The 25,855-nt window shown below is 39.2% G+C and overlaps 1 protein-coding gene across 12 annotated transcripts in view; it reads left to right on the plus strand.

Annotated features, from left to right (window-relative positions):
* EML1 (EMAP like 1) overlaps positions 1-20,071 on the plus strand; it is a 133,870-nt gene extending 113,799 nt beyond the window's left edge. For all 12 annotated transcript variants that reach the window (XM_062627890.1, XM_062627888.1, XM_062627889.1 and 9 more), the window contains 9 exons: positions 5,992-6,117; positions 6,373-6,504; positions 9,809-9,876; positions 11,367-11,455; positions 11,922-12,019; positions 12,143-12,230; positions 12,422-12,517; positions 18,071-18,201; positions 18,510-20,071. In XM_062627890.1, the coding sequence (XP_062483874.1) occupies positions 5,992-6,117; positions 6,373-6,504; positions 9,809-9,876; positions 11,367-11,455; positions 11,922-12,019; positions 12,143-12,230; positions 12,422-12,517; positions 18,071-18,201; positions 18,510-18,635 (954 nt within the window). In that variant the 3' untranslated portion in view covers positions 18,636-20,071. The remainder of the gene's footprint in view (positions 1-5,991; positions 6,118-6,372; positions 6,505-9,808; positions 9,877-11,366; positions 11,456-11,921; positions 12,020-12,142; positions 12,231-12,421; positions 12,518-18,070; positions 18,202-18,509) is intronic.
* The last annotated feature ends 5,784 nt before the right edge of the window (positions 20,072-25,855 follow it).

Below are 25,855 nucleotides of genomic sequence, written 5' to 3' on the forward strand. Positions count from 1 at the left end.
GGTGAGGGAATTGAGTACTATCAGCAAGTCTGCTGATGACACTAAGCTGGGAGGAGTGGCTGACACACCAGAAGGCTGTGCTGCCATCCAGCGAGACCTGGACAGGCTGGAGAGTTGGGCAGGGAATAACTGGATGAAATATAACAAGGGAAAGTGTAGAGTCCTGCATCTGGGCAGGAACAACCCCAGGTTCCAGTATAGGTTGGGGAACGACCTGTTAGAGAGCAGTGTAGGGGAGAGGGACCTGGGGGTCCAAGTGGACAACAGGATGACCATGAGCCAACACTGTGCCCTTGTGGCCAAGAAGGCCAATGGCATCCTGGGGTGTATTAGAAGGGGGGTGGTTAGTAGGTCGAGAGAGGTCCTCCTTCCCCTCTACTCTGCCCTGGTGAGACCTCATCTGGAATATTGTGTCCAGTTCTGGGTCCCTCAGTTCAAGAAGGACAGGGACCTGCTGGAGAGAGTCCAGCGCAGGGCAACGAAGATGATTAAGGGGGTGGAGCATCTCCCTTATGAGGAAAGACTGAGGGAGCTGGGTCTCTATAGTTTGGAGAAGAGGAGACTGAGGGGTGACCGTATTAGTGTATATAAATATATAAAGGGGGAGTGTCACGAGGATGGAGCCAGGCTCTACTCAGTGGCAAACAATGATAGGACAAGGGGTAATGGGTACAAACTGGAACACAAGAGGTTCCACTTAAACTTGAGAAGAAGCTTCTTCTCAGTGAGGGTGATGGAACACTGGAACAGGCTGCCCAGGGAGGTTGTGGAGTCTCCTTCCCTGGAGACATTCAAAACCCGCCTGGACACATTCCTGTGTAACCTTATCTAGGTGTTCCTGCTCCGGCAGGGAGATTGGACTAGATGATCTTTTGAGGTCCCTTCCAATCTCTAGCATACTATGATACTGTGATTCCTTATATCCAATCTAAACTTCCCCTGTTGAAGTTTTAACCCGTTACCCCTTGTCCTGTCACTACAGTCCCTAGTGAAGAGTCCTTCTCCAGCATCCTTGTAGGCCCCCTTCAGATACTGGGAGGCCGCTATGAGGTCTCCACGCAGCCTTCTCTTCTCCAGGCTGAACAGCCCCAACTTTCTCAGCGTATCTTCATGTGGCAGGTGCTCCAGTCCCCTGATCATCCTCATGGCCCTCCTCTGCACTTATTCCAACAGTTCCATGTCCTTTTTATGTTGAGGACACCAGAACTGCACACAATAATCCAGGTGAGATCTCATGAGAGCAGAGTAGAGGGGCAAGATCACCTCCTTCAACCTGCTGGTCACATTCATGTTCATTTTCTCGTCAACCAACATCCCCCAAGTCCTTCTCTGCAGGGCTGCTCTGAATCTCTTCTCTGCCCAGCCTGTAGCTGTGCCTGGGATTGCTCTGACCCAGGTGTAGGACCTTGTGCTTGGCATGGTTAAACTTCAGGTTGGCATCAGCCCAGCTCACAAGCTTGTCAAGGTCCCTCTGGATGGCATTCCTTCCTTCCAGCATATCAACCAAACCACACAGCTTGGTGTCATCGGCAGACTTGCTGAGGGCACACTCAATCCCACTGTCCATGTCACCAACAAAGATGTTGAACAAGACTGGTCCCAACACCGACTCCTGAGGGACACCACTCGTTACTGGTCTCCAGCCAGACATTGAGCCATTGACCACAACTGCATGCAGCCATCCAGCCAGTTCTTTATCCACCGAGTGGTCCACCTATCAAATTGATGTCTCTCCAATTTAGAGACAAGGATGTCGTGTGGGACAGTTTCAAACGCTTCACCCAAGTCCAGGTAGATGACATCAACTGCTCTACCCCTGTCCATCAGTTCTGTAGCTCCGTCATAGAAGGCCACCAAATTGGTCAGGGAGGATTTCCCCTTAGTGAAGCCATGCTCCCATGCAAGTACTAACCATAGAAATGGAATAGAGTGATGGCTATCTCTGTGTATCTTTGATGATGCTTGTCCAAGGGTTTCAGACTTATGATGGTCTTGAACAACTAGGTGATTCACTGAGGTTTGTCAGTATTGGTCAGTTGGTTCTCTCCTGTATTTCCTGTTAGTCTTGGCTATTTCATTTAGCTGGTCCTATTCCAGTTTCCTATGCAAAAAGTGGTGTTGATGGTACTGTTTCACTGTCTTGCTGATGATGTGACTATAGAAACACAGCGTTAATGAAGATCACATAGTAACCTCATTTACCTGTTCTGTCTGGGCATTAGTGCCATCATAGGAGTCATTGAGCTTCTCAGAAGCTGATGATATGGCACAGAGCATCCCTTTCTTTTCATCCCTTCAGTGTCTTTGCTTGATGTAAGGAGTGGCTGAGGCTGTTGTGTACTAATGGACAGCCTAAATATGGGTGATTACAGTATTAATAGTTTGTTCTCTGGCTTACTTTTTCAGCTATGAAGCAAGAGAGCAAGTGTGTAAAGCTTCTGAAACTTGTGAGAGGCTTAGCAAATTACGGCAATAATGGAAAAATTAAGAATACCATCAGGCAAAATATTATAAAATTGTAACTAAGGAAAACGTAATATTTATACAAACTAAAAATTGAGCCAATTAAATCTTACTGGTATTGTGTGTCCATGCATATGAATGAGCTTTTTATAAGCTGAGTGAGTTCTGCAGGACTAAAGGGTAGACTTGTTTCTGGAATATGAACAGGAATATTTCACCTACCAGTGGTGAATGTCATTACATTTCCAATTTACTGTAGTAATTTGCTGTAGCTTTTTGAAGAAGTTTTAACAAACATGTGACGATCCTGCAGTGTCCTTTCTCTGAGTATTTTATCTTGTATAATAAATTTCATTAGATCAAGACCCCAGAAGGTGAATTCTATGTGTGTTTGACAGGTGTATTTTCCACTGCACAAATCTAAACACTGCTTTGCCAAAGCTGTTTTTTGAAGATATCCCTGAGTTCCTGCTACCTGTGTAAGGTGATAATTATCTGAAGTTAGTAATATGTTAAAGCTACTATAGACATAAGGTGAGAACATCAAATAGGTTGTTCATTTAAATTAAGGAAAGACAAGACTTCTAGTAGTTGCATAGAGGTACTGTACACTTGAAAAATGGATTCTGAAGTAGTTGAGAAATAAGAGCATTATGGCATAATGATTATCTGCAAAATGGTTTTGCTTCCGCTCCAAAGTTGATTACGGTACTTGAGAAGCATTGTTAATTTTTCCATACTATTGTAACAGAAATCCAATGTTTATGTCATTCTGCAGCTTTTAAGCCACAAATGGTTGAGCAGCAACACTGATCAGATACCACTTACTTTGGCCTGAAGGGAGAGGTCCAGCACACAAGTGATGTAGTCCTTGCATAATGTGCAAGTATCCCAAGGAACTAATTGAGAGCATATGTTAGATTGCTTTAGCTGGACCTAATGATGTTGGTGCCACTATGAGAACAATCATTGTGTAATTAGAGAGTTTTCCCTGATTTCTGTCACACATTAGCCTCAAGGTGTTGAGCACCACAGCTCTTAACTCCTCCAAGAGTGTCCTTATCCTGTGGAAGAGGCTTATATCCAATCTAAACTTCCCCTGTTTAAGTTTTAACCCATTACCCCTTGTCCTATCAATACAGTCCCTAATGAAGAGTCCCTCCCCAGCATCCCTATAGGTCCCCTTCAGATACTGGAAGACTGCTATGAGGTCTCCACACAGCCTTCCCTTCTCCATGCTAAATAGCCCCAACTTTCTCAGCGTATCTTCATGTGGCAGGTGCTCCAGTCCCCTGATCATCCTCGTGGCCCTCCTCTGGACTTGTTCCAACAGTTCCATGTCCTTTTTATGTTGAGGACACCAGAACTGCACACAATACTCCAGGTGAGGTCTCACAAGAGCAGAGTAGAGGGGCAGGATCACCTCCTTCGACCTGCTGGTCACGCTCCTTTTGATGCAGCCCAGGATACAGTTGGCTCTCTGGGCTGTGAGTGCACACTGCCGGCTCATGTTCATTTTCTCATCGACCAACACCCCCAAGTCCTTCTCTGCAGGGCTGCTCTGAATCTCTTCTCTGCCCAGCCTGTAGCTGTGCCTGGGATTGCTCTGACCCAGGTGTAGGACCTTGCACTTGGCATGGTTAAACTTCATGAGGCTGGCATCTGCCCACCTCACAAGCGTGTCAAGGTCCCTCTGGATGGCATTCCTTCCCTCCAGCATATCAACTGAACCACACAGCTTGGTGTCATCGGCAAACTTGCTGAGGGCGCACTCAATCCCACTGTCCATGTCACCGACAAAGATGTTGAACAAGACTGGTCCCAACACTGATCCCTGAGGGACACCACTCATTACTGGTCTCCAGCTGGACATTGAGTCATTAACCACAACTCTTTTTGTGTGGCCACCCAGCCAGTTATTTATCCATCAAGTGGTCCATCTATTAAATTGATGTCTCTCCAATTTAGAGACAAGGATGTCGTGTGGGACAGTGTAAAAAGAAAATTTTAGATCTTTAGAAGCTGTAGTAACTTTTTTTAAGAGTGATCCATCCGTATGTAACATCTTGCTTTAAAAAGTCAAGAAATAATTACATGAATCCTTATAATGTCCTTTCCTTACCATGTCCATATAACTTGTGTCATCTTCCAAGGTCTTACGACTGTGGCAGTTGCTGAAGATGATGCTGTTACATATAGAGTTTAATCACTTCATCACTGACAGCTGAGGGAGTTAATACACTGAGGTCTGTAAACTGTAATGTAATGAGTGATGGTGATGTGTAGTCAGTCCAGGGATGCTCCTCTGTTAGATTCTGGTTTGTTTTCAGAGTGTCTGCTTTGTACTTAAACTTATCTTGGACATCCTGCTGATTCAGAGCGAAAAGCCTCACAAACTTGAAACTTTCAGCTACCACATAAAACGGCTTATTCTGTGCTTTTGCGCACACAGCAATTTGATTAGTGCCAATCTTGCTGATAATGCCACCACTTTCAGCTGCTCCTTCAGCACCAACTAACATCAGGTCTGCTTTCTTCACAATGTAGCCAACTGCAACATCCAGAATCACAGTCACGGGAATGTTCAGCTTTCTCAGGGGTTTGCCATTTTTTGCCGTGCTTGATCTGGCTGCAATTCAGTGGCATAAACGCTGAATCGCTTCTTTGCCTCAACAACTGCTTCCCTCTTTTCCAAAATGATATGAGGATTTTTTTGAGGTTTTAGTACTTACATCTTTTCAGTAATTTCTTGGTTAGTTTTGGGTTTTATTTAAAAAAGAAATTCCAAAAATTAATTCCATTGTTATGTAGAAACTTAAAAGACTAAAGCAGAATTTGCTTGTGCAGAATTGCATAGTTGTTACATACTGAACATAACAGAAAAATCAGCATAAAACTCTGAGGAAGGGTTTCAACTCTACTATATGGTATTAAATGTTGCAAATATATGTGCAACTGGAATGACGTGTCTGTTTTGGTAATTTAGTTTTTCACACAGCACAAAGTATAAGCTGCTTGTGCTGTTTCTAACCATGGCATCCTTCTTCTTCTTTTTTTGTTCATACAGTGGTATTCCTCGTTATTTTAAGTTCAAGGGAGGATGTAGAATTTTATATTTGAGATTGGCATTGACTCTTTCAGAACATAGGCTGCGATTAAAGAAACATTAATTGCAGGAAAGTACTAGTGATACAAAGCCTGACACTAGCTCTGAATAGAAATGTAGAAATGTCACAGCTGCAATTCAAATATGATCGAGTCAACACAGCATGGAGGAACTTCTTCTGTTTGTTGAAATACTTAGTTTAACTGTACAGTGTTGATAAGGATGTCTTTTCTTGTAGTGTTATAAAGATCATTATTGAGCTGATGCAAGTGGCTACAAACTTTTGAAAGTCAGGCATATATGTTCATTAATTTCTTCTCTATGCAGCATTTATTAAAATGCATTTGTGAGGCCACATATCTTTAAAAATAGGAACACTTGACAAATTGTCTGATTTATCTGTTTGTCTGTTATGACCACAGATTCCAGAGCAGTTTGGTCCAGTAAGAACTGTAGCAGAGGGAAAAGGGGACGTTGTATTAATAGGAACCACCAGAAACTTTGTGCTGCAGGGCACACTATCAGGAGATTTTTTCCCCATTACCCAGGTAAGCTGTTGCCTTACAAGAACCTTTCAAAGTGTGTAATAGCAGTAAATTGCTTAAAGTTAAGTTTCATAGCCATGCATCTGTTTGATTCATTATTGCAGTAATTTTGAAAATAATATTATAAATATGCATCTATCTAAGCCAACATATTTTTCTAATGCTTTAATATATGGTTTAGTAATTTTAATCCTGTTTAAACATGTTTAGTTATGATGGTGCTGTGCTTCTTGTCAAGAATTATTTCTGCTTGTGTAGGGTCACACTGATGAGCTCTGGGGACTTGCAGTCCATTCCTCTAAACCTCAGTTCTTCACTTGTGGACATGACAAACACATTACACTCTGGGATGCAACCACTCATCATCCTATCTGGAACAAGATTATAGAGGTACAAATTTATTAAACACAACTCTGCTATTATAGAACTTCTCAAGTAATTTAGGTTTTCAAAAGATAATTGATTAAAAATGTCTTCAAGTATTGAGGGGAAAAAAAAGAGAGTAATAAAATGTCATTCTGAAAATGGATGTAAAACTCTTAAAACCAAGAATTATAACCCTAGGTTATATGGATCCATGTCCTGTATTATACAGAAGTGCGGTTTTGGGGCCTTAAAACTTGTGTTGATAAGACTTTCTAAATACAATACATCTGCAAGAAGTGTATGCTGCTGCATCAGGTTGAAGCAGTCTTAACAGAAGAGCATTTGCCAAACAGTCTTTCATAGTATCCCACTATACGGACTTGGTAAATCATCCTTGCTTGGTGAATGTGGAAAACTGAATTTATTCTGTCTAACCAAGGTCATATGTTCTAAGGTACATATTTTTGTTGAGTTCTAAATTAATTGGAGCGACCAGATCAACAGTTCTGGTGCCCCACAGATGGAGCTGTGTTTCCATAGTTCAGTGCCTTGGTTATAAAGACAGATTGGCCTGTAGCATAAGAACTTAATAGAAAGGAAAATAAAAGTAGTTCTTTCATTCTTCAAAAAAAAAAGGAAACCAATAATAGTAAGGGTTTGGCCTGAGAATCAGGCAGATAACTGCATTTTCCTACCTTCTAATAATTTTAGGGCTTAAGATATGTTAATGTGATTTGGGCTCTCTCCCCTTCATTCTTTAAGAATACTGTAGTTGGGCTTCAAGGGAATGGTCAAACCTTGAGATGCACCAAAATCTTAATGTGCTTGCAAATCTCTTGAACTGCTACCAGGATGTCAAATGCAAGATCAAATAGATAGCACCACACTTAGGTTATGAACTTCAATAATAAAACATATTTTTAGAAACCAGTGAGCAGTTACAAACCAAATTTTCCTGGACCTGTCTTGGTAAACCCTCTAAGAAAATGCCTTTTTTGTTCTGAAATACAACAATAACAGTGCATTGTATTGTACAGTAAGGAATATGAACACACTAGATTGCAGATATCCTTCACATGAAATTCAGAGTGGCTCAAACAAAGATATAACTGGAAACTTTTACATAGACCTTTCTGGTCTTCAGCATAGGGTTTTATTGTGGAGACTTCATTTGATTATTTAGAAATAGTGCAGAACTGGTTGTGTGCAAGCTTTGTTTATAAATATCCTGAAGTGGAGAGTAAAACCATTGGTACCACCTTTTATGCTTTCCTAATAAGTTTCTTTTTTTGTCAAAAAAACCCAAACGTTGTTTGACTCAATTTCAGGTACTACTGTGATCCTTTGCTCAGTTTAAATGTGTTTTTGTATACTTACGTACATGCTCAAAACCACTGGGAGAACAAGAAGCTAGTACTTCTGATATATTTCTCATTACAGAACAATTTACTGATGAGGGCCTATAGTCATGAAGAGAAGTGCAAAATTTAGCACTTGTTTGCAGTTTAAAGAAAAGAGCATTTAGAAGTTTGGTTTGATAGTGAAACATCATTAGTGGAGATAAGTACAATATGGGGAACAGGAACAAATCTATTAATCAGATAAGCTGTTATCTTAGAAATAAAAATACTTAAGTAATCATCAACTCAAAAAAAGGATATCATTTCCGTTGTATTATCCTTTATGTCCTCTGAAAAACAGAGCTGGAATTTAGCTTATTATGACTTCCAGTGGGCTTCAATTAATACTTAGCTGCTGTTTTCCAAATGTAAGGCATTCTCTAAGAAACTGCTGTTATTGAAATATTTAAGGAACTGCTTTATTTACCTGAATTCTTTTGAAAAGTTTGATGGCAACAGCAGTAGGGCTGTTAAGCTAGGTTTAGATTTGTTTCTTTTTCCCTCCAAGTACGCTCTGCTTCATTAAGGCAAGATTTTTATTGACAATAATCTCCTTATTAACCACTTGAAATGTATGAGACTGTTTCATAGATCAGTGATTCATTATCTGAAGTAAGTGAATAATTTCATGTTAACCTATTTTTGTCATGGAGATCTATGTAAAATCTTTTTAATGTGGTTATGAGTGCAATTTACTGCTCAGGTTACATGCACTGTTTGAATCTCCAGTTTATTCAGGAGAATATTTCAGCATTCGCTATGAAATTATACTTTTAAAAAATTAGCAAATTTTCCTGTCTGGAATACTGAAGTGGATTAGAACATGCATACAGAAATCCTGCATCTCAGCAATTCTCTGAAATTTCTTGAGTGTTAGTAACATCTCTGAAATTAGTCACTTGGTTAAAAATAATGAGAATATCCCTTATACCTAGCCTTTAGGGCTAGTAATTACAAATTGGTAGAAATGTGAACAAACTTACTAAAATGGCTACAATGTGATACTGGTTTAGGATATAGAAAATCCAGGAGGTAAGCATTTCTGTGAGATATACTGCTGGATTTTTTCAGGTTTTTTTTCCTGCCAAAAATAACTAAAATGCATCAGAAAGGGAATGGGGGAAGCTATTTATTTTGGGACTTTCTGCAATAACATGAAGGGCTCTGGAGCTCATTCTTTGTAACTGAACAAGTATTAGAAAGAAAATGCTTACCTGTTTTTTAGGCATGTGTTTAAATTGTAAGAAAAACACTGCAATTCTACCTCCATAATAATACTGCAATTCTGCCTCCATAATAATACAGTGCACATAGTAAAATGTTTTAAAATGTCCCATAATAATACACTATACAAAGTAAAATGTTTTAAAATAGCATATCAAAATAAGAAACCCAGTTTATGTCCTAAATCTCCCACTAAGCTGCAACTGGCAGACACTGAAAAAGGTGTCAGTGTGCATAGAAGCTAGACCTTACCGCTCCACACAAAGTGGCACATACCTTTGTTGAATATTTGCTTGTCCTTTAGACAGTAGGTAAACTGCAGCTTTGGTACTTAATTCTTAGTTCAGCTCTAATTTAAGAAGTTATTTTTATCTCTTGTTTGTGATTTGTTGAGAAGCTGCCTTTGCCAATGTTATTGTTATGAAATTGCTTGCCAAGTTATTTTTAGATAGTGAAGAAAAAAAAAACAATGGGCTTGTATGGAGGGGGATGGGAATCTATTAGGTAATATTTCAATCAGTTAAAAAAGCTTTTTTTGTCTCAAGATTGTATTTAAGAGGGAAAAACACCAACCCCAAAACAAAACAGTAAACCCCAAACAAAACAAGACGGACTTACTCTGCTTCTGAGACAGATAATTGAACTGTGTTTCTGTTCTAACTTGGACTGGTAAAAAAAGTGTGCTTCCTTCTGAAACTTTTTAGGATCCAGCACAGTCTTCAGGTTTTCACCCCTCAGCATCTGTTGTTGCAGTAGGGACGCTGACTGGAAGGTAAGATGTGCAGAGCTACACCTGAGGCACCAACAAACACAATACTTCCAGATCACCTACAAGTTCATGATCTTGTTTTGCAGATGTATGCATGACATGTATTCATTCTCTATTGATTTCTGATGAACTTCAAAGTGAAATTTCTGTTGCCTTAGTGCCTAGAAACCCTAGCCTTAGACCAGTACCTGTGTTTGCTGAGAGCTGCCCTGGGAGAGCAGCAATCTAACATTAGGGAGGAGGTGGATTTGAACATGGCGAGATGTCTAGGTTATCAGTGATACATGTGAGGTGCTGTCACCATAAGTGACCTACATGTTAAATCTTTGTGTCCATCATGGCAAAGGAGAGACTAAAGAAGGAATTTGAGATAATGGGTTAACTTTGCAGATACATTTAGAGATCTCTGAGTCCTGTAGGGCAGTGTAGAGGAAATGGCATATAAAAGAAGTTGCTCATTGGAAAATGTAGTGAGTGGTTTATTATCTCTAATGCAGTGACAACAAGAGACTGTAACAAAAATTTGACAAATGTTCCACTGTGCTAGACACAGTGTAAAAATGCATATTAAGAGACTTGTTCTGTCTGAAGAGTGTAAGGCAAAAACAGACAAAACCAAGATGAAAGATGGTATCTTCATTTTTCAGGGCAGATTGAGCCCTTAGTCATGTAGTGGGTCAATGGCGGCCCTGGGTATAACCTTGGAGGTCTGTCGTAGGAGGGAGTGCCTTTGCCATAACTTCATCCTTCCCTTTAATGTCACTTGAGGGCAGACTTTGCTGTTAGTATAGAAAACAGTTCCACTTAACTGAGAACGTATAGGATGCTTAGAGGTTAAGAGCCAAGATTGTTTCGGGCTGTATATCAATCCTAAATAAAGGATTTACTTTAGTTACGGGGCAAAGTAAATCAAAAGGAGAAGCTTTGAAAGGAATCTTTACTTTGTCTTTAGTAATTTGATGCAAGTATTGAATGCAAATTTTATCTTTATCCTATCTATACATTTTCACAAATTAAATTTTAGTTCTTTAAAAGTAATTACATTAGTTAAAAAGTTAATAAATCAATTAACTTAAATTAAGAAAAAAAACTAGTCTTTCAACCAAAGAGAATGGTCCTGATTCTTGCTTGTGTTTTCCTTTGCCCTAGGATTTAATGTAGGCATAAGTTTAAACATCAGCATAGCATAGAGGAAGGGCATTAAAGGAGGTCATTATATGTAATGCTTACTTTATTCTAATGCATGACATAGTAAAACAGACCAAAATTTGAAGATTTATATCAAGGTCAGTGTCTGATTATTTTTCTGATTAAAAAACATGGGAAAGAAACTATCTTTGTCTTAAAGTAAAAACAAACCAAACAAAGTAGCAGTTGCTGTTTTTCTTTTTTGGTATAAAACTTATGCTATTTTGACAGAATTTGGTCAAGATTACATTAGATTTAAATGCCTTATGGAATGATTTATTGGCCTCTTTCTGTATTTACAACAGGTGGTTTGTATTCGACACAGAAACAAAAGACTTGGTCACTGTACACACAGATGGAAATGAACAGCTGTCTGTAATGCGTTACTCACCAGGTTTGAGAGCATTTATTTACTGGGCAAAAATAAGAAGTGATTTTTTTTTTTTTAATTAAATTTGGGTTTGGTTTGTTTTAAAATAATTTCCCACTTGTCATACTGAAGCTGAAAATAAATACACCATGAAAGACTGGCAACACTGAATGGATGGTGTCTTAAGCTCTATTTTCTTTTCCTTCCCTCACTCCCACACATGTTCAATATGGTTTCACTGAAAAGAAAAAAAACACATATAACTTAACTGCACAGGTTATTGCAATCAGGTTAGTCCTAAATGGACTGTGGTCATGTGGTTACAAGAGTAATGTTTGCTGCATAAACTTGCTGTTTTGTAAACTTCAAATGTGCATCGATATTCATCTGAAAAAGAAAAAATAGAGCAATTCCTCTTGCCCGTGACACAGTAACTTCTCCTAAGTTCTTTCTTACAGAAATAATTACAGTTCACTTTTGTTGTTTATAGATGGAAACTTCTTGGCAATAGGTTCCCATGACAACTGTATTTATATATATGGCGTAAGTGAAAATGGAAGAAAGTACACAAGAATTGGCAAATGTTCGGTAATTAACCTTTTTCTCCTAGTTCAATATTAGTAACTTAAGCATGTTTTATAGCACGGTGTTAATACTGTCACATTTAGAGACAGTGTTAGTGAAGTTAATACAGTATTTTTCTCTTTGTAGGGTCATTCCAGCTTCATTACTCATCTGGATTGGTCTGTTAATTCACAATATCTTGTGTCTAATTCAGGAGACTATGAAATCTTATACTGTGAGTAAGAATTATATTTAGTCCTTTTGTGCAAAGTTAGGGCAGTCTAATGCAGATTTAAAATTTAAAGGAGACCATATAACTGCCAAGATAGACCATAGGTTTTAATTCATCTGGTGCAATCAAAAATCTATATAATTTGAGAATTCAAGATGTTATCACCTGGTTGTTCGGGTTTTTTTCTTTCGTAGGGATCCCCTCTGCTTGTAAACAAGTCGTGAGTGTTGAAACAACTAGAGATATAGAATGGGCCACTTACACCTGCACTTTAGGATTCCATGTTTTTGGTAAGTATATTGCAGGCTCTTACCATTCTTGTTATTAACAAACCCTTGGATTGCCAACTCTTTCTTATGAAACATAACTATTCATATTTCAGGAAAAAATGCAGAACTTCTGTTATGCCATTTTTATTGCAATCTGTCCTCTTATTTCAATCCAGAAAGACTCTGATTTAATATTGTTGCTAGCTTCAAGTACAAATACTAAATTACAACAAAAGTAGGAGACAAGGAAGAAATCACACACTGCCCTTTCTGTCACACTAGTTACTTCTCATAATTTTTATTCAAAGTACCAGTTCTATGGAATTACTTAGGCAGCTGCTGCACCAAATCCCCTTGCCAGAGCCAGTTTCGCTTGCAGTAGGTACTGTGCAAACACAAAATGGCTGACAAGACTCCTTTATGAAGTACTTGCAATGTGTTTTGATACACTGTATGGCATTTAGGTGAAAGGAATGCAAGAAGAAACAAGAAAAACCTAACAAAATCAGGACAATTTTTTTCCATGGGACTTCATGTGCAGAGCACAAAGCATCATTATGCTATGCACGCAGAGCAGACAGATCGTTACAAAATCTGAGTATGAGAAGCTCCCGTTCTTAAGGCCTCAAGATAAAATAGGAAGCAGTGGTAGAGTTCAGAGGAGAGTGGTTTTGTACAAGCAGTAAACATGGAAAATTCTCACCCATGTTTCAACTAAAATAGATGCAGTAATGTTTTTACAGGTAGCCAGAAAGGATGTTTTAAGCACCTAAAGATGGGATGGCAATATCAATATGCTGGGAAGTCACATTCAAATTTTATATAATTTAACTGACAAGCAGTGCTTGGGTATCACTACAACATGCAGATTTAGTAACAGGAGGAAATCCCTGAAGACTTGGCTGCATGTTGATATAGTGTGCTCCTCATATGAGGGATGAAGGCCCTTATAGTAGAAATGTTAAGATATTCCTGGGGTTTGAGTATATGTGAGACACAGTCACAGAGCTACAAAGTCTTTGCAGTTAGCATTACAGGTTCAGATATTCTGACATACTACTTTAAGCGAGTATTCCTCGCTTTACAATTTGGATTCATGCAAAATGTAGTGGTGGTAGAATATGGGGCTGCTTTTGGTGCATAGAGAGTCACAGGAGAGGAGTGTCATACCTGAAAGGGGTTTTTTCCTCTTGCTATAGATCAACTTTTGGAGCCAGACTGTCGAACAAAATGATCTCCTGGGCCATTGGGGAACTTGGGGATACTGCATATACATTGTTACACTTTCAGTCCTCCATGATGAACTGGTTTATTGCAAGCTAAAGCAACAAGGGTAATAAGTAAAAGTAACTGCTAAGTTTTCGTACTTACCACAGTCATTATTTTAGTAATTCCATAGAGATTGTGAGGATGTTCATCAAAAGAAGGGCATTTTAAAGTAATAGGATATAACTTAGAAAGGATATGCAATGTACAAGAAGAAAATATAATACCATATATACTGAGGATTCATAGCTATACGCTTAGGTTCAGACTGGGAAGTTGCAAGGATAATGCATAATAATTATAGATGAAATGGTGGCAGGGTTATACTGTTGTCCATCCTTCCAGAACAATCAAATGAAGAGAGATCTTTTTAATAGCTAGCAGTATCAGCCAAAAAAGAATTGCGAAGGATGTGAGATTTTAACTATTCCAGTCTCTTTTGGGAAAAAAATTGCACTATAGTGACTAACCAGCAAGTTCTCAAAATTCTTCTGATACAGGAAATAGATAAGCACTTCAAGGGGAGTTTCTTCCAGATTTGATTCCGGGGAGTTGGAAGGAATATGCTGAGAAAGTGAATGCATCATGTGTAGGAATGACTGTGGAAATAGGGAGGTGTGATCCTTAGTACAGGAAGCAAAAAAGAGCAACTAAATGAAAATAATGGACTTGAGGGAGGCAAACTGCAGAAATGAAAGCCCTGTTAGGGAAGATCTGAAGCTGGAGGAAAGGCGAGATATGGTAGTTCCTTAGATGGTATGAAGTGCACAAACTGCTAGCCCAGAGGAAAGATAGGAGTGACAGCAAGACACAGATTTGGTTAAACTGCTGTTGCCTTTTCCTAAAAGGAAGAGGAATGCAGAAAGTAGAATCTCTTGGGAGGACCAAGGAGACACATAATCAAAGCTAAAACATAAATGCATACGCATCAAGCACAGAAATAACAGAAGGGCCAGTGACAGTATTGGTCTGTTATGCAGAGAGGACAGAGAGTTGACACTAAGACTGAAGTGTTAAAAAACTTAACACTTCTCTCTCTTTTTTTAATGTCTTTATTTGAAGACTTACTGCAATCTGATACTAACCCAGTTAGTGCCAGTAATGAAAGGATAAGACCTCTGCTTTCAGTAGGGAAGGAATACATTGGAAAATTTTATCTGAGTGTGAGGAACCTTGTTCTAGCTGTCAAAACAACTGGCTAGCATAATCTCAAGACTATTAGTACTTATTATGCAGAGAACAGTCTGAGTACTGGAAAAATGGAGAAGAATGAATGCAGTACCTGTGGAATCATATATTTACCTTCAGAGCTCATGTGGAGAGGATAAAGTGCAGAGTTAATGAGTAGAATAATAAATTGAAGAAGCTTATAAATTATAAATTGGAAACCAGTCCAGTAATTCTGGAAATCAGTCTACTATTCAGTACTTTGTGGCCTCAGAGCAGCTAGTATGACCACTTCAAATGCTTGTCAGTATTGCCCCACTTTTTTACAGAAGTAATCACATCATCAAGGATATGAGGCTTCTATTATGTTGATTTTTCAGTAGCTGCTGGCTGACTGAAACTAGGGGTGTTTTCTCACTCTAGCAGAACCACCTAAAAATCACAACTAATATGCATAGCACTAGGAGATCAACATAACCAATGTAGAGAGGAAAGAATATTGATCTGTTGGACACCTGTCTTCAAGCATGCGAACTGATTAGTCAGCCTGGAAATGTTTATAGAGACAATTCAACTGAAAATCAACAGCATATAAAAAAGTGTATTCAAGGGAGGATATTTTAGTGATACAAACACATGTAATTGTGAAGGATTAAAGATGTTAAGACACTTACTGAACTGTATGCCTTTGCAAGAACCATGTGCTGCTGGATATGCAAGTAAGGCATCGGTTCATATCACATGCCCCGTTTTGGAAAAATGGATATTTGAAGGTGAGGGACAGGAACAGAAGAAATGTAAGATGCTGTGGAAAGCCAGACAATACTGCAAGCAGAGCAGAGCTCAGACTGGTTGCATTCAAAACCGACTAGAAGAATATACAATTCATGTTATATTTGTTTGAATATATTTATTACTGGCATGTATATAATTACAGTGTATATAATTTGTAGGTGTTGTGAAGCTGCAGGATTAGCAAATTGTCTTGAGAAATAGATGATTGGTATGAAAAAAAGAGGCAATTCAACAGAGGCAAATAGGAGGTTATTCACTTGAACAGCAGAACCCAGTTGCACAAATACAGAAGGGAGGAGAGAAGGTGAGAGAGGAGATCTGCACAGAAAGATCAGATTACTTTTGCAAACTGAACAGAGTCAACAGCATTATGCTGTTGTAGGAGAGGTAAATGCATTAGTGGGATGTGTAATGAAAAAGATACCATGCAAAATGTGAAGTAATCATCCATTTATCAGTATCTGCTCCAGTCACAGCTGGAATAGCTGCTTCTGGTTTTTACACATTGGGCCAACAGATAATGTGCTGAATAATTATCCATTTAATACTGTTCTGGGAGAAAAGATGTAATTAATGCATTTTAGTGATGAGGAGGAGAAGAAAAGCATAGCATCAGTCTTCAAATGTAAGAAAGGAAATGGTTTTCTTTCTGTGTCTGCAGAGAATGAAGAAAAAATTGAGTAATTTTTCAGCAAAGGGGATTCACTTTACATATTAAAAAAAAACTGGCTGTGAGGCACTAGAATAAATTTTGTATCCCTTCCCCATTTCAAAATGGCAGTCTTATTTCTTAAACCATTTCCTTTATCTCCAGCTTGTCACAGTGACTTCTTGAGAAGACTCCTGCCTCTTTTCAGCTAGCATCTGATGTTCATACGGCTTCCATTTTGTCAAAGCAGTTATTTAAAACAGTTTTTCTCTGTCTCTTCATTCTATGTGTTCATAACTCTGCAAGTAACAATTACCATGTTTCTTCTTTGCACCTTCCTCTAAGCCTCATTTCTACTGTCCCTGATCTAGCAAAGAGGTGATTCCACACATATTAGGAGAGTTACGGGCAGTCCGCAAATCAGTACTTTGCATTTCATTTTATTTACTCCAAATTGTAATTCCTTATAAAGGCATGGAATCACTTCCTCAGTGCCTTTGAATACAATGATACAGTGCAGTGATACAAAGACTGTATTTGGGCAGAATCCCATGTGGGTTGAAGGCAAGCTCTTTCCACAGTGCAGGGCAGACGCCTGCTTTGGTGTTACGACTGGCCCAAAGAAGGAGAAGCTGGAGTGTGCCTGCCCTGCCCACAGGCTTAGGCATCCTTCTAGGAGATGGGAGGGCAAGCAGGAGTAGCAACTCGGCCACCCTGACCTGTAATAACAACAAAGAACATGCCCTCAAGTGGTGGGACTTCAGGGGGACACTGCAGAGGATGTGTGACATATGGACCGTTATTGAAAATTGTAATGCCAAACCATAATGGGAGAACACACACTATAATTGATTATGTCAGTTGTCTCTGAAAGTTAGGTGTCAATTATGTTGAGTAGGGATTAGGTAAAATCTGAATTACAAAAATGATTTTAAAAAAGCAAACCACCACAGTACTGCATACATAAAATTAAACTGCAGTAACTGGTTGGATTTTATTACAATTCCAGTTTGTTACAGGCAGGTATTCAGAGGCTTTAAAGATGTGGCACATAGATAGGGTCCTTGCATTGATGAGCTTACAGTTTAATTTTAGAACACCACTTGGTGCAAGAACAGCAAATAGAGTATTTGAGGAAGTATGAGAATTTCAGCAAAACAAAAGCATTCTAAAAATTTATAGTAGGTTCAGTTTCTTTTTGAGGGATCTCTTAATTATTAAAAAAATTTTAAACTATCTAAATTCTTGTTTCATAGATTTTAAGCTTTAGTAATATGAAAAGTGTGTTGAATCATATATAGGTAGTTTTTCAGACTACAGTAGTATAAAGTATGTTAGCATATACATAAGCAGAAGGGAAAATAAAAGCAGTAACTTATTTTTCTACATAAACACATGAAAATTCTTTTAGCCTCAGACACATGGTCATAATTCAGCAGAATTCTTCCTTTTTTTGGAGTAAAAAGCACTTTGACTAGGGGAAATACAGTATTTGTTTATGTGCTTGATTTCCTATTAGTATCTGGTCTTTGCTGGTATGGAAGTACACATAGTGGCTCAGCAGCAGTTATTGTTTTATCTTCTCTCTTTTTTTTTTTTTTTAAACAAGTAATCCTTTATTAATATTTTAATAAAGACTTAAGCTGTCACTTCAATTTCCTTTATGAAAACCTTTAATTAGTCCCTCTGTGTTTCAGGTGTATGGCCTGAAGGTTCGGATGGAACAGATATCAATGCCGTCTGTCGATCGCATGGGAGAAAACTGCTATCAACAGGGGATGATTTTGGCAAAGTACATCTCTTCTCATATCCATGTTCACAATTTAGGGTAAGGTGTTTCCAAAAAATTTACTCTTATAATTTGCAAAATTGCATTGTGTTGTTTTCCTATGGGCAACAAAAACCCCAACCAACAAACAAATATACAAGCCCCCTCCCCAAACAAAAAAATGCGAATATGTTTATGCCTGAGGGATTTACTTAGGGTTAATTGAAACTACAATTAAATTTAAAGTTTAACTTAATATCAAAGTACTTTAAGGGAATGATGTGATGCCTTGGTTTCACTGTTGTATGAATGTTATAACGATATGATTTTATGACAGCTTATATTCTCACTACTGTGGTGTTTTCTAGGCTCCAAGCCATGTGTACGGTGGACATAGTAGTCATGTAACTAATGTAGATTTTCTCTGTGAAGACACCCATCTCATCTCCACAGGTGGAAAAGATACAAGTATTATGCAGTGGCGAGTCATTTAAAGGAAACATCAGTGTGAACATACACAGTTGAGTCGACCATGCACAGAACTTATGTATAAACTGTATATGTAAAACTGAACAGTATGTTTGCAGTTTAGCCTGGTCACTGTGATTTTTGTTTAAAAGATTCTTACAAACCTCAGGAAAATGAAGCCCTGCGCTGGTTATCTTACTCAGTCTAGTGATTTATATTTTTTTTCATTGTGTCACACCTTAAGAATGATCATTTTCTGTTGTACAATACACAGTACAGTACAAGTTTAATATAAGAAATGTGGCTTGACAGTTTGCAATACAGTGGTATCAGCAGAATGTGACTGTCTTAAATGTTTTCTATAAACACGGCTAAAATGGTCACAAAAAATGCCTTTCAAAGACTGTATATATGTGCTTATTTGTTTCACTATCTACACTTTGTACTGTATATCTACTTATTTAGAAAAATCTATTACAATGTCAAGGTACCGAATAGTTCCTGATGGAGGATGAAGGGTAGATGCAGAAAGTATAAACTGAGATGTAAGATGCAAAAACTAGTGTTCTAGACCTGAAAATATGAATGCTGGTAAGTTTGCATTCTCTTGGGAACAGCACACCTTGGGAATCACCTGTGAGGAGCTGTGTTCCCTTTTAAGTGAGTCAGCAGGTTATGCCCCAGTTTGACCTGAATATCTCAGCAGGGTTTACATATGTCTATGTGGTTCAGGTGTTCCATATGAGTTTAAATTAAAAGTATTTTTACTTGTACATGAACATTTTCTTTTTGAAAACGAAACAAAAAAGCTTAGCCACATCTCCATTATTGGTTGCTGTATTTAACTAATATGTATATTAATCCGCATGATGCTATATTGTACATGTATAAGATTTTAGCAGTTCATAACAAATGGTAAGGCAATCTAGCTTTACTTTTTTATGCTTATGGATATTGTATATTTGTATTTTAAGACCAAGTAGACCAAGTCTAAAGATATCTTTTTAAGTGTACCATAAACCTGCAGGGGGTAAAAGAAGTCTTGGAAGCCTACATGAGATATTAATGTGTAACTTCTGGCCCCTGTGTTTTGTGCATGGATGAATATTTATAGTCCGAAATAAGATTGTGTTTTGCAATGAAGTAATAGTGGAGGTGGCATAAAATGGTTAAGAAGGCCTTATCAATGTTGATTGTGACACAGATTGAAATGTATTGTTTACTTCAAGGAATGTATCTGAAGAATTTAAAAAAGGAGTTTTAAGCGCTCTCAGAAAAGGTGATATTAAAATTTTGCTTGTAATGGACAGTAAACGTTAATTCTCTGAACTCTAAGGCACTGGTTGTTTAGAGTGATTTAAGCAAAATGGAATCAATAAATTTTGAATTTTTTTTTTTTAATTGCATCTCCAACCTCCTACACTGAATGTGCAGGACACCAATAAACATCTATTAAAGTGTATTTTCAATGCATTCTTCCTGTTTAGTGAAATATCTTTGTTTCAACATGAAATACTTATAGAAGAGAGGGCTTTACTTAATTACTCACACTTGTAATTTCTCTATTAGAGCTGTATTTGAAAATATTCGGGGAATAAAATCTAGATTTTTGGGATATGTTATGAGTGAACAAGATGCTGGAATGTGATTCTTAATGCACACCTAGAGGGTGAAACTCCACAGCAGGGAAGGACAGACCACATGCTTTCACCTGCAGCCTGCCTTGGTTCTGCCTCTACTACACACCAGTTATTTCTGAGCGCTAGGCTGGTGGAGGGGTGTCATTGCAGTGCACAGGGTTATGCTCATGCGAAGAGCTCCTGTGTTAGGAACTTGTCCTCAGGCAAGACTTTTCAAGGCCAGGGTTTTAGGGACACTTTAATATGACATTATCTATCAGTGTCACTGAAGGAAGAGGCCTTGCCCCCAGATGCAGCACAAGAGTTTTTGTGACCATAGGGAGAACCCAGCTGGAAGATGGACCCAGGTTAAAATCACTTCAAGGGAAATACAAAAAAATAAAGGCCAAGCAAGCAAACAAGTACAGCAACAGAGAAAATCCTCTTTGTCCTCAGTTTCCACATCTGATTTAGCTGTGCAGCTATATCAGTACACGTATTGAGCTTCTACAGAGGAAAGAGCAAGGTGAAGAAGAAAATAAATGGGCAGAGGAGCACTGGCACAACTTCTGATCACGATGTCAATCTCTCTCTGTATGAAATGTGTGAAACTAAGGCATAGTTTCCCTGCCATTTCTAGGGTTGATCCAGTCCCAGGGGGTTTTAATATGCAAGTGACAGGTTCTCATCTTGTCTGGATAGTTTATAGATTTTGCCACAGTACTTTCTGTTTATTATTTATTTGTTTTGCTTTTGCAGATGGGGTGCTTTCAGGTTTTCTGCTTTCAGAACTGTAGGTGGTTTGTCATTACTTGCAACAGAGAAAACAGAAGCTGTAAATTGGATTGGGCCATTTCCTTTTCATCCTTCTCCCATGGTGCTGCTCTTGGGATGTGATAATGTATTTGTGATCCCTTTCTTCATTTTAAACTATTATCCCTTACAAGAAAAAGATGAGGAATCCTGCATGTTCATCCCTAGTGCCAATGATCAAAAGGGATTTTCAACAATCCCATCCCATCTGTGCCTCTGCTGCTCCTCCATTTCTAACTTTTGCTGTTAAATCTTTGTTCCTCTGTGAAGACCTGATAAACGTATTAACTGAATTGGCACATGGTGGATAACATCTTGAGCCAAATATCCGCTTGATGACTGTTAAAGTGATTCTTCTGTCATTATCCAGGAAATACTACACAATTTTGCCATTGTTATATATAATCTTCAGCTCTCCCTACTTCCACCCTTATTCTTTGGCTCTTGGGTTTATTTGTTTTCTTGGGAGTGTTCTCTTTTGTACTTTAAAAGAGAAAAAAAAAAAGGGGGGCGGGGGCTGGAATGGTGTGTGGAAGAAAGAGTTATTCCCAAACTTTGCATATTTCATCCCCTTAGCAGCACCTGGGACTCTCACCTGATGCTTGCTCTGTGGCAATTGTCTTTTCCTGACCATCCATGGAGTGTAAGGCTGGTTCTCAAGTCTGTGGCTGGAGCTACAGCCAGACTTCTTCTGCTGCTTGTTCCCTCCCCTGATCTTGGCTGCAGCAGGTGTAGCATTGCTAAGAGACTCATCTCTTCATGTTTCTTGTGTACTGAAAACCAAAAGGGAAAAGAAAAAAAACAAACAGCAGTGCTACACAATACAATTACTCAAAACCCGCTGACCAATACCCAGCCTGACCCAAGCAGCAATCAGTCCCTTCTGGTTAACTCTCCCCAGTTTATATATAAGGCATGACGTGCTGTGGTATGAAATACCCTTTTGGCTAGTTTGTGTCAGGTGTCCTGTCTCTGCTTCCTCCCAGCTTCTTGTGCCCCTCCTCACTTGCAGAGCAGGAGAGGCTGAAAAGCCCTTGATCAGGGTAAGTGCTAAAACAACTAAAACATCAGTGTGTTATCAGCACTGTTCCCAGACTAAAGCCAAAGCACAGCACTACACCAGCTACTAGGAAGGAAAAGAAATAATGGTTACATCAGAACCCAGGACACATGATCTTAGATTTGGAAATATTTTTAGGGTAGGGATTTTTTTTTTCTGTTGCTTTAGGGAGTTTAGCAATGGGACTTTGTGATCCTAAACTCACTGCAACAGTACAACTGTCATGCTTTTCCAAAATAATGAGCATATGTATTCACGTAACCCTTCTGCATCAGGATACTCAAAGTGATTAGCTACTGAAGTTGATAGTATCCAAGTCTTAAATTATACAGAAAACAGTACATATGTTTTCAAAAGACTTTTTCTGCTTTCTTCTGTATGCTTCACAATAATTATAGATTTAATCTGCTTTTTAGGATCATCGCCCATTTTCAAATAGTGGCTTTTTGTGATTTTGTTTACTACTGCCTCTTTCCATATATTTATGCCCTAAAGGACACATATTTGTATTATATCAAAACTTTTTCAACTCAATTCTATATGTACCATTTGAATTACTACCTTTGATTATTGACTATTATTACAGAGATACTTCTAGTAGTGCTTGGTTTTGACAGGTTGTTGAAACCTGACAAGTATTAGTTCAAACTTAAATGGGAATTTCAGGTTAAATATAAGGAAGAAGTACTTCGCTGTGAGGGTGGTGAGGCACTGGAATGGGTTGCCCAGGGAAGTTGTGAATGCTCCATCCCTGGCAGTGTTCAAGGCCAGGTTGGACAGAGCCTTGGGTGACATGGTTTAGTGTGAAGTGTCCCTGCCCATGGCAGGGGGGGTTGGAACTAGATGATCTTGAGGTCCTTTCCAACCCTATCTATGATTCTATGATTCTGTGATTCTAATTTCCAGCAGATGAGCTCTACAGAAAGCAGTCACGGTATTAAAAAAAATAAAAAAATAGCAGTAAAGCAAGAAGATAAATGTAAGAGGAAGTAGTTTTTCAATGCTATTGAATTAAAAAAAAAACAACCCAAACACACCATTTTACATTATTAAAAGATCTTCTCACAAAGCAAATCAGTTTTGTTAAAATGGATTTTTTACTCTTCTAATTAATACAAGGTCATGTTTCCTATGTGAAAAGTTTGGGTCAAATTTATTCTTCTAAAGAACTAAGATTAGAGGATATTGCTTCCCTTCAAAATTATTCATGTGGTAAGAATGTCCAAGGACAAACGGAGCCTTTTTTGCAAAGGTTGGCATTTTTCGTCTCTACAGGTTCTGTTCAGAGAAGCAGGTGGTCTTTTTGCTGTGTTTTCTCCTCCATCCCTGGAACTAGGGCTGCTGATAGATCACTTGATTGCATCCTCAAAAATCCTACAGATGGCAAAGAAAATGTCAGTTTAATTACTGGTGAAAAGAACAGACTTGGGAGAAGCCTAAACAGAAATCTTTCTCTTCCATTGCTGGCTGGGATTCAGAGACATGCTGGAGCAGTCTGATCATGGCTGTGCTGCTCTGGCTGCCACAGGCTTCCCTTCAGAAGATTTGCCTGAAGGCAGAGCATCTCCTAGCCCAGAAGATGGGAGATGAGGAACCGACTCCTGAGGGGAAGGACAGAATTGCACCCAGATCTGTCTGCTCCTCGATGGAGGCTGCTGGATGAGTGAGTACATTAGCAGTTCATACTCTTGCTGGAAGAGGCTGATGTTTCTCCTTAGTCATGCAGTTCCGTGGTAATTTCATTTTCCCTCATTAAATAATTGTAGAAGACTACGTGATAATTTACATGGAGGCATTGAAGACAGCTCAGCCAAAGCTGCCATCTCATACTGTCTGGTAGACCTAATTTATGTCAGTGGTGACACCAATGGGCTCATCTGTGAAAGCCACCTGGGGAACCTTTGTCAGGCAAGACGTTTTGCAGCATTGTGGGTTCCCTTGGTCACCTGCCAAATGCGGAACTGTAAGAAGATGCCTCCTTTGACAGCGCCGCTATGCTGTGAGGGTCAGCAGATTCTGTAGGCACTTCCTGCGTTTTGTCTGTGTTGTTATGAAAGCTTGAGATCTTGGACTCCATGAAAAGTAGTTCCTCCCCACCTGCTTCACAGTCCCAACTCAGCACGGGCTTGGTTTTACCACCTTTGGCTATCTACAAACTATATTAAATTAAGGCAGACATTTCCATTTGCTTGTAGTGGACATATCTGTACCTTAAAAGCTGCTTCTTTGCGTCTAGTCTGAGGTGCTGAGGTTATAACCGTGAGAGCAGAAACCTGTTTTCTGGGTCTCTGTGCAAGTGAACAGGCTTTTAGTAGGAGCTTCTAAGAGATGAACTTTTTTAAATCTGACCCGTGGAATTGCCTAAAATAAACATGTAGCCAGAGGGAAGCAAATTCAGCTGCTCTGTGGATTCTGGCTATCAGTGCTATGTGAGCTACATTTCCTACGGGTTCCAGATTGTAGGCTAAAGAAATCTCCTTCAGGCTGTTCAGTCATTATGGTTAGAAAGCAAAAATTAAAAAGGCTGGATGAGTTCTGCAGCCACATTAGATTATTGTAATTTGCCGTTGCCTTGCATTGCCCTTGCACTGCAGAGGCGTGCTGAAGAGGGAACTGCCTGCTTGCGGCAGCCTGAAGAGAATGCCTCTCTCTACAAAATCAGTTGCCTTGGCTGTTCGTTCTGGATTCAGTTTCTCATTAAGATAAATGTTAACATTTTAGGGCTCCTTCCTTCCTGCCCAGCTTCTCCTTTTCAGCAGCTTTCATTGACATCGTAAGTCCGAATTCATGACATCAGTGTATAACCACAGGGGAGGTTATTACAGCAGAGGTTCAAGTGTTTTGGCCTCCTTACAGCACCTAAAAAAGAGCAGAAGCTGAGATCTGAGAGTCCCTGTCTATGGCTCAGACAGTTGGAGAGCAAGCTGACAGGAGGCTCAGTTTAAGTGAAAAGCCCTCTGGCATTTCCCATATGCACAGCTCCCGTTCAGCAGCAAATCTGGCCACATGCAGTTAGGCAGCCTGGAGTGACCCAACTACTTCTGACTTCAGGAGCGCAGCATCGCCTCTGTGCTGGGATCTTTGCGATTAGTTTTGGGTGAGAACACTGCTGCTTTTGCTAAGGAAAAATCACGAATAGCCCTGGACAGATAAGACTGTGCTAGTTCCCCAAGGTCTGCCTGCAAAGCAGAGCTCTACCCAGCAGCAGCTTCCTGCTTCAGCCTTCCTAGTGACTGTAAACCCCGCTCTCCTGAGACAAAATGGGAAAAATGTAAGTGCCAGTGGGCTCCTCCCTTTCCAAGAGAAGGTACTGACTATCCCACACACCATCCTGAGAGCACAGCTTGGACCCTTCCTTTTGCTGGTTCCTATCTTCACTGGAGGAATATAATAAAATATAGAATTAAAGTATATAAACAATGTATTTTTTTTCCTACTTATTCTCTGCTTTTTCCTATTCCATTCCACCTTCTTGTCTTCTTTCCCTTCTTTATTCTTCCATTAAAATGATTTAGCCCTTTCCATCTAATTTCCTGTTCTCTTCGTTTCTTGTCACAAGAATCCCAAACCTCTGTATTTCCCTCAGTTTTCTGTCTCGGTTCCCTTACTCCCTTTAGCTCCTGCCAGACTCTTCTGCCACTTTGTCCTAGCCTCTTCTTGCTCTTTCCTCCTCACCCCAAGACTGGATGAAGCATTGCTAAAGAAATCCAGGTTTTGGGGTCTCTCTGGTTGCAGCTTTATTTGCAGTCCCTGC

The sequence above is a fragment of the Pezoporus occidentalis genome, unplaced genomic scaffold (genome assembly GCF_034315485.1).
Source record: "Pezoporus occidentalis ecotype Australia unplaced genomic scaffold, CSIRO_AGI_Poc_V1 ctg31, whole genome shotgun sequence".
NCBI classification, from domain to species: domain Eukaryota; kingdom Metazoa; phylum Chordata; class Aves; order Psittaciformes; family Psittacidae; genus Pezoporus; species Pezoporus occidentalis.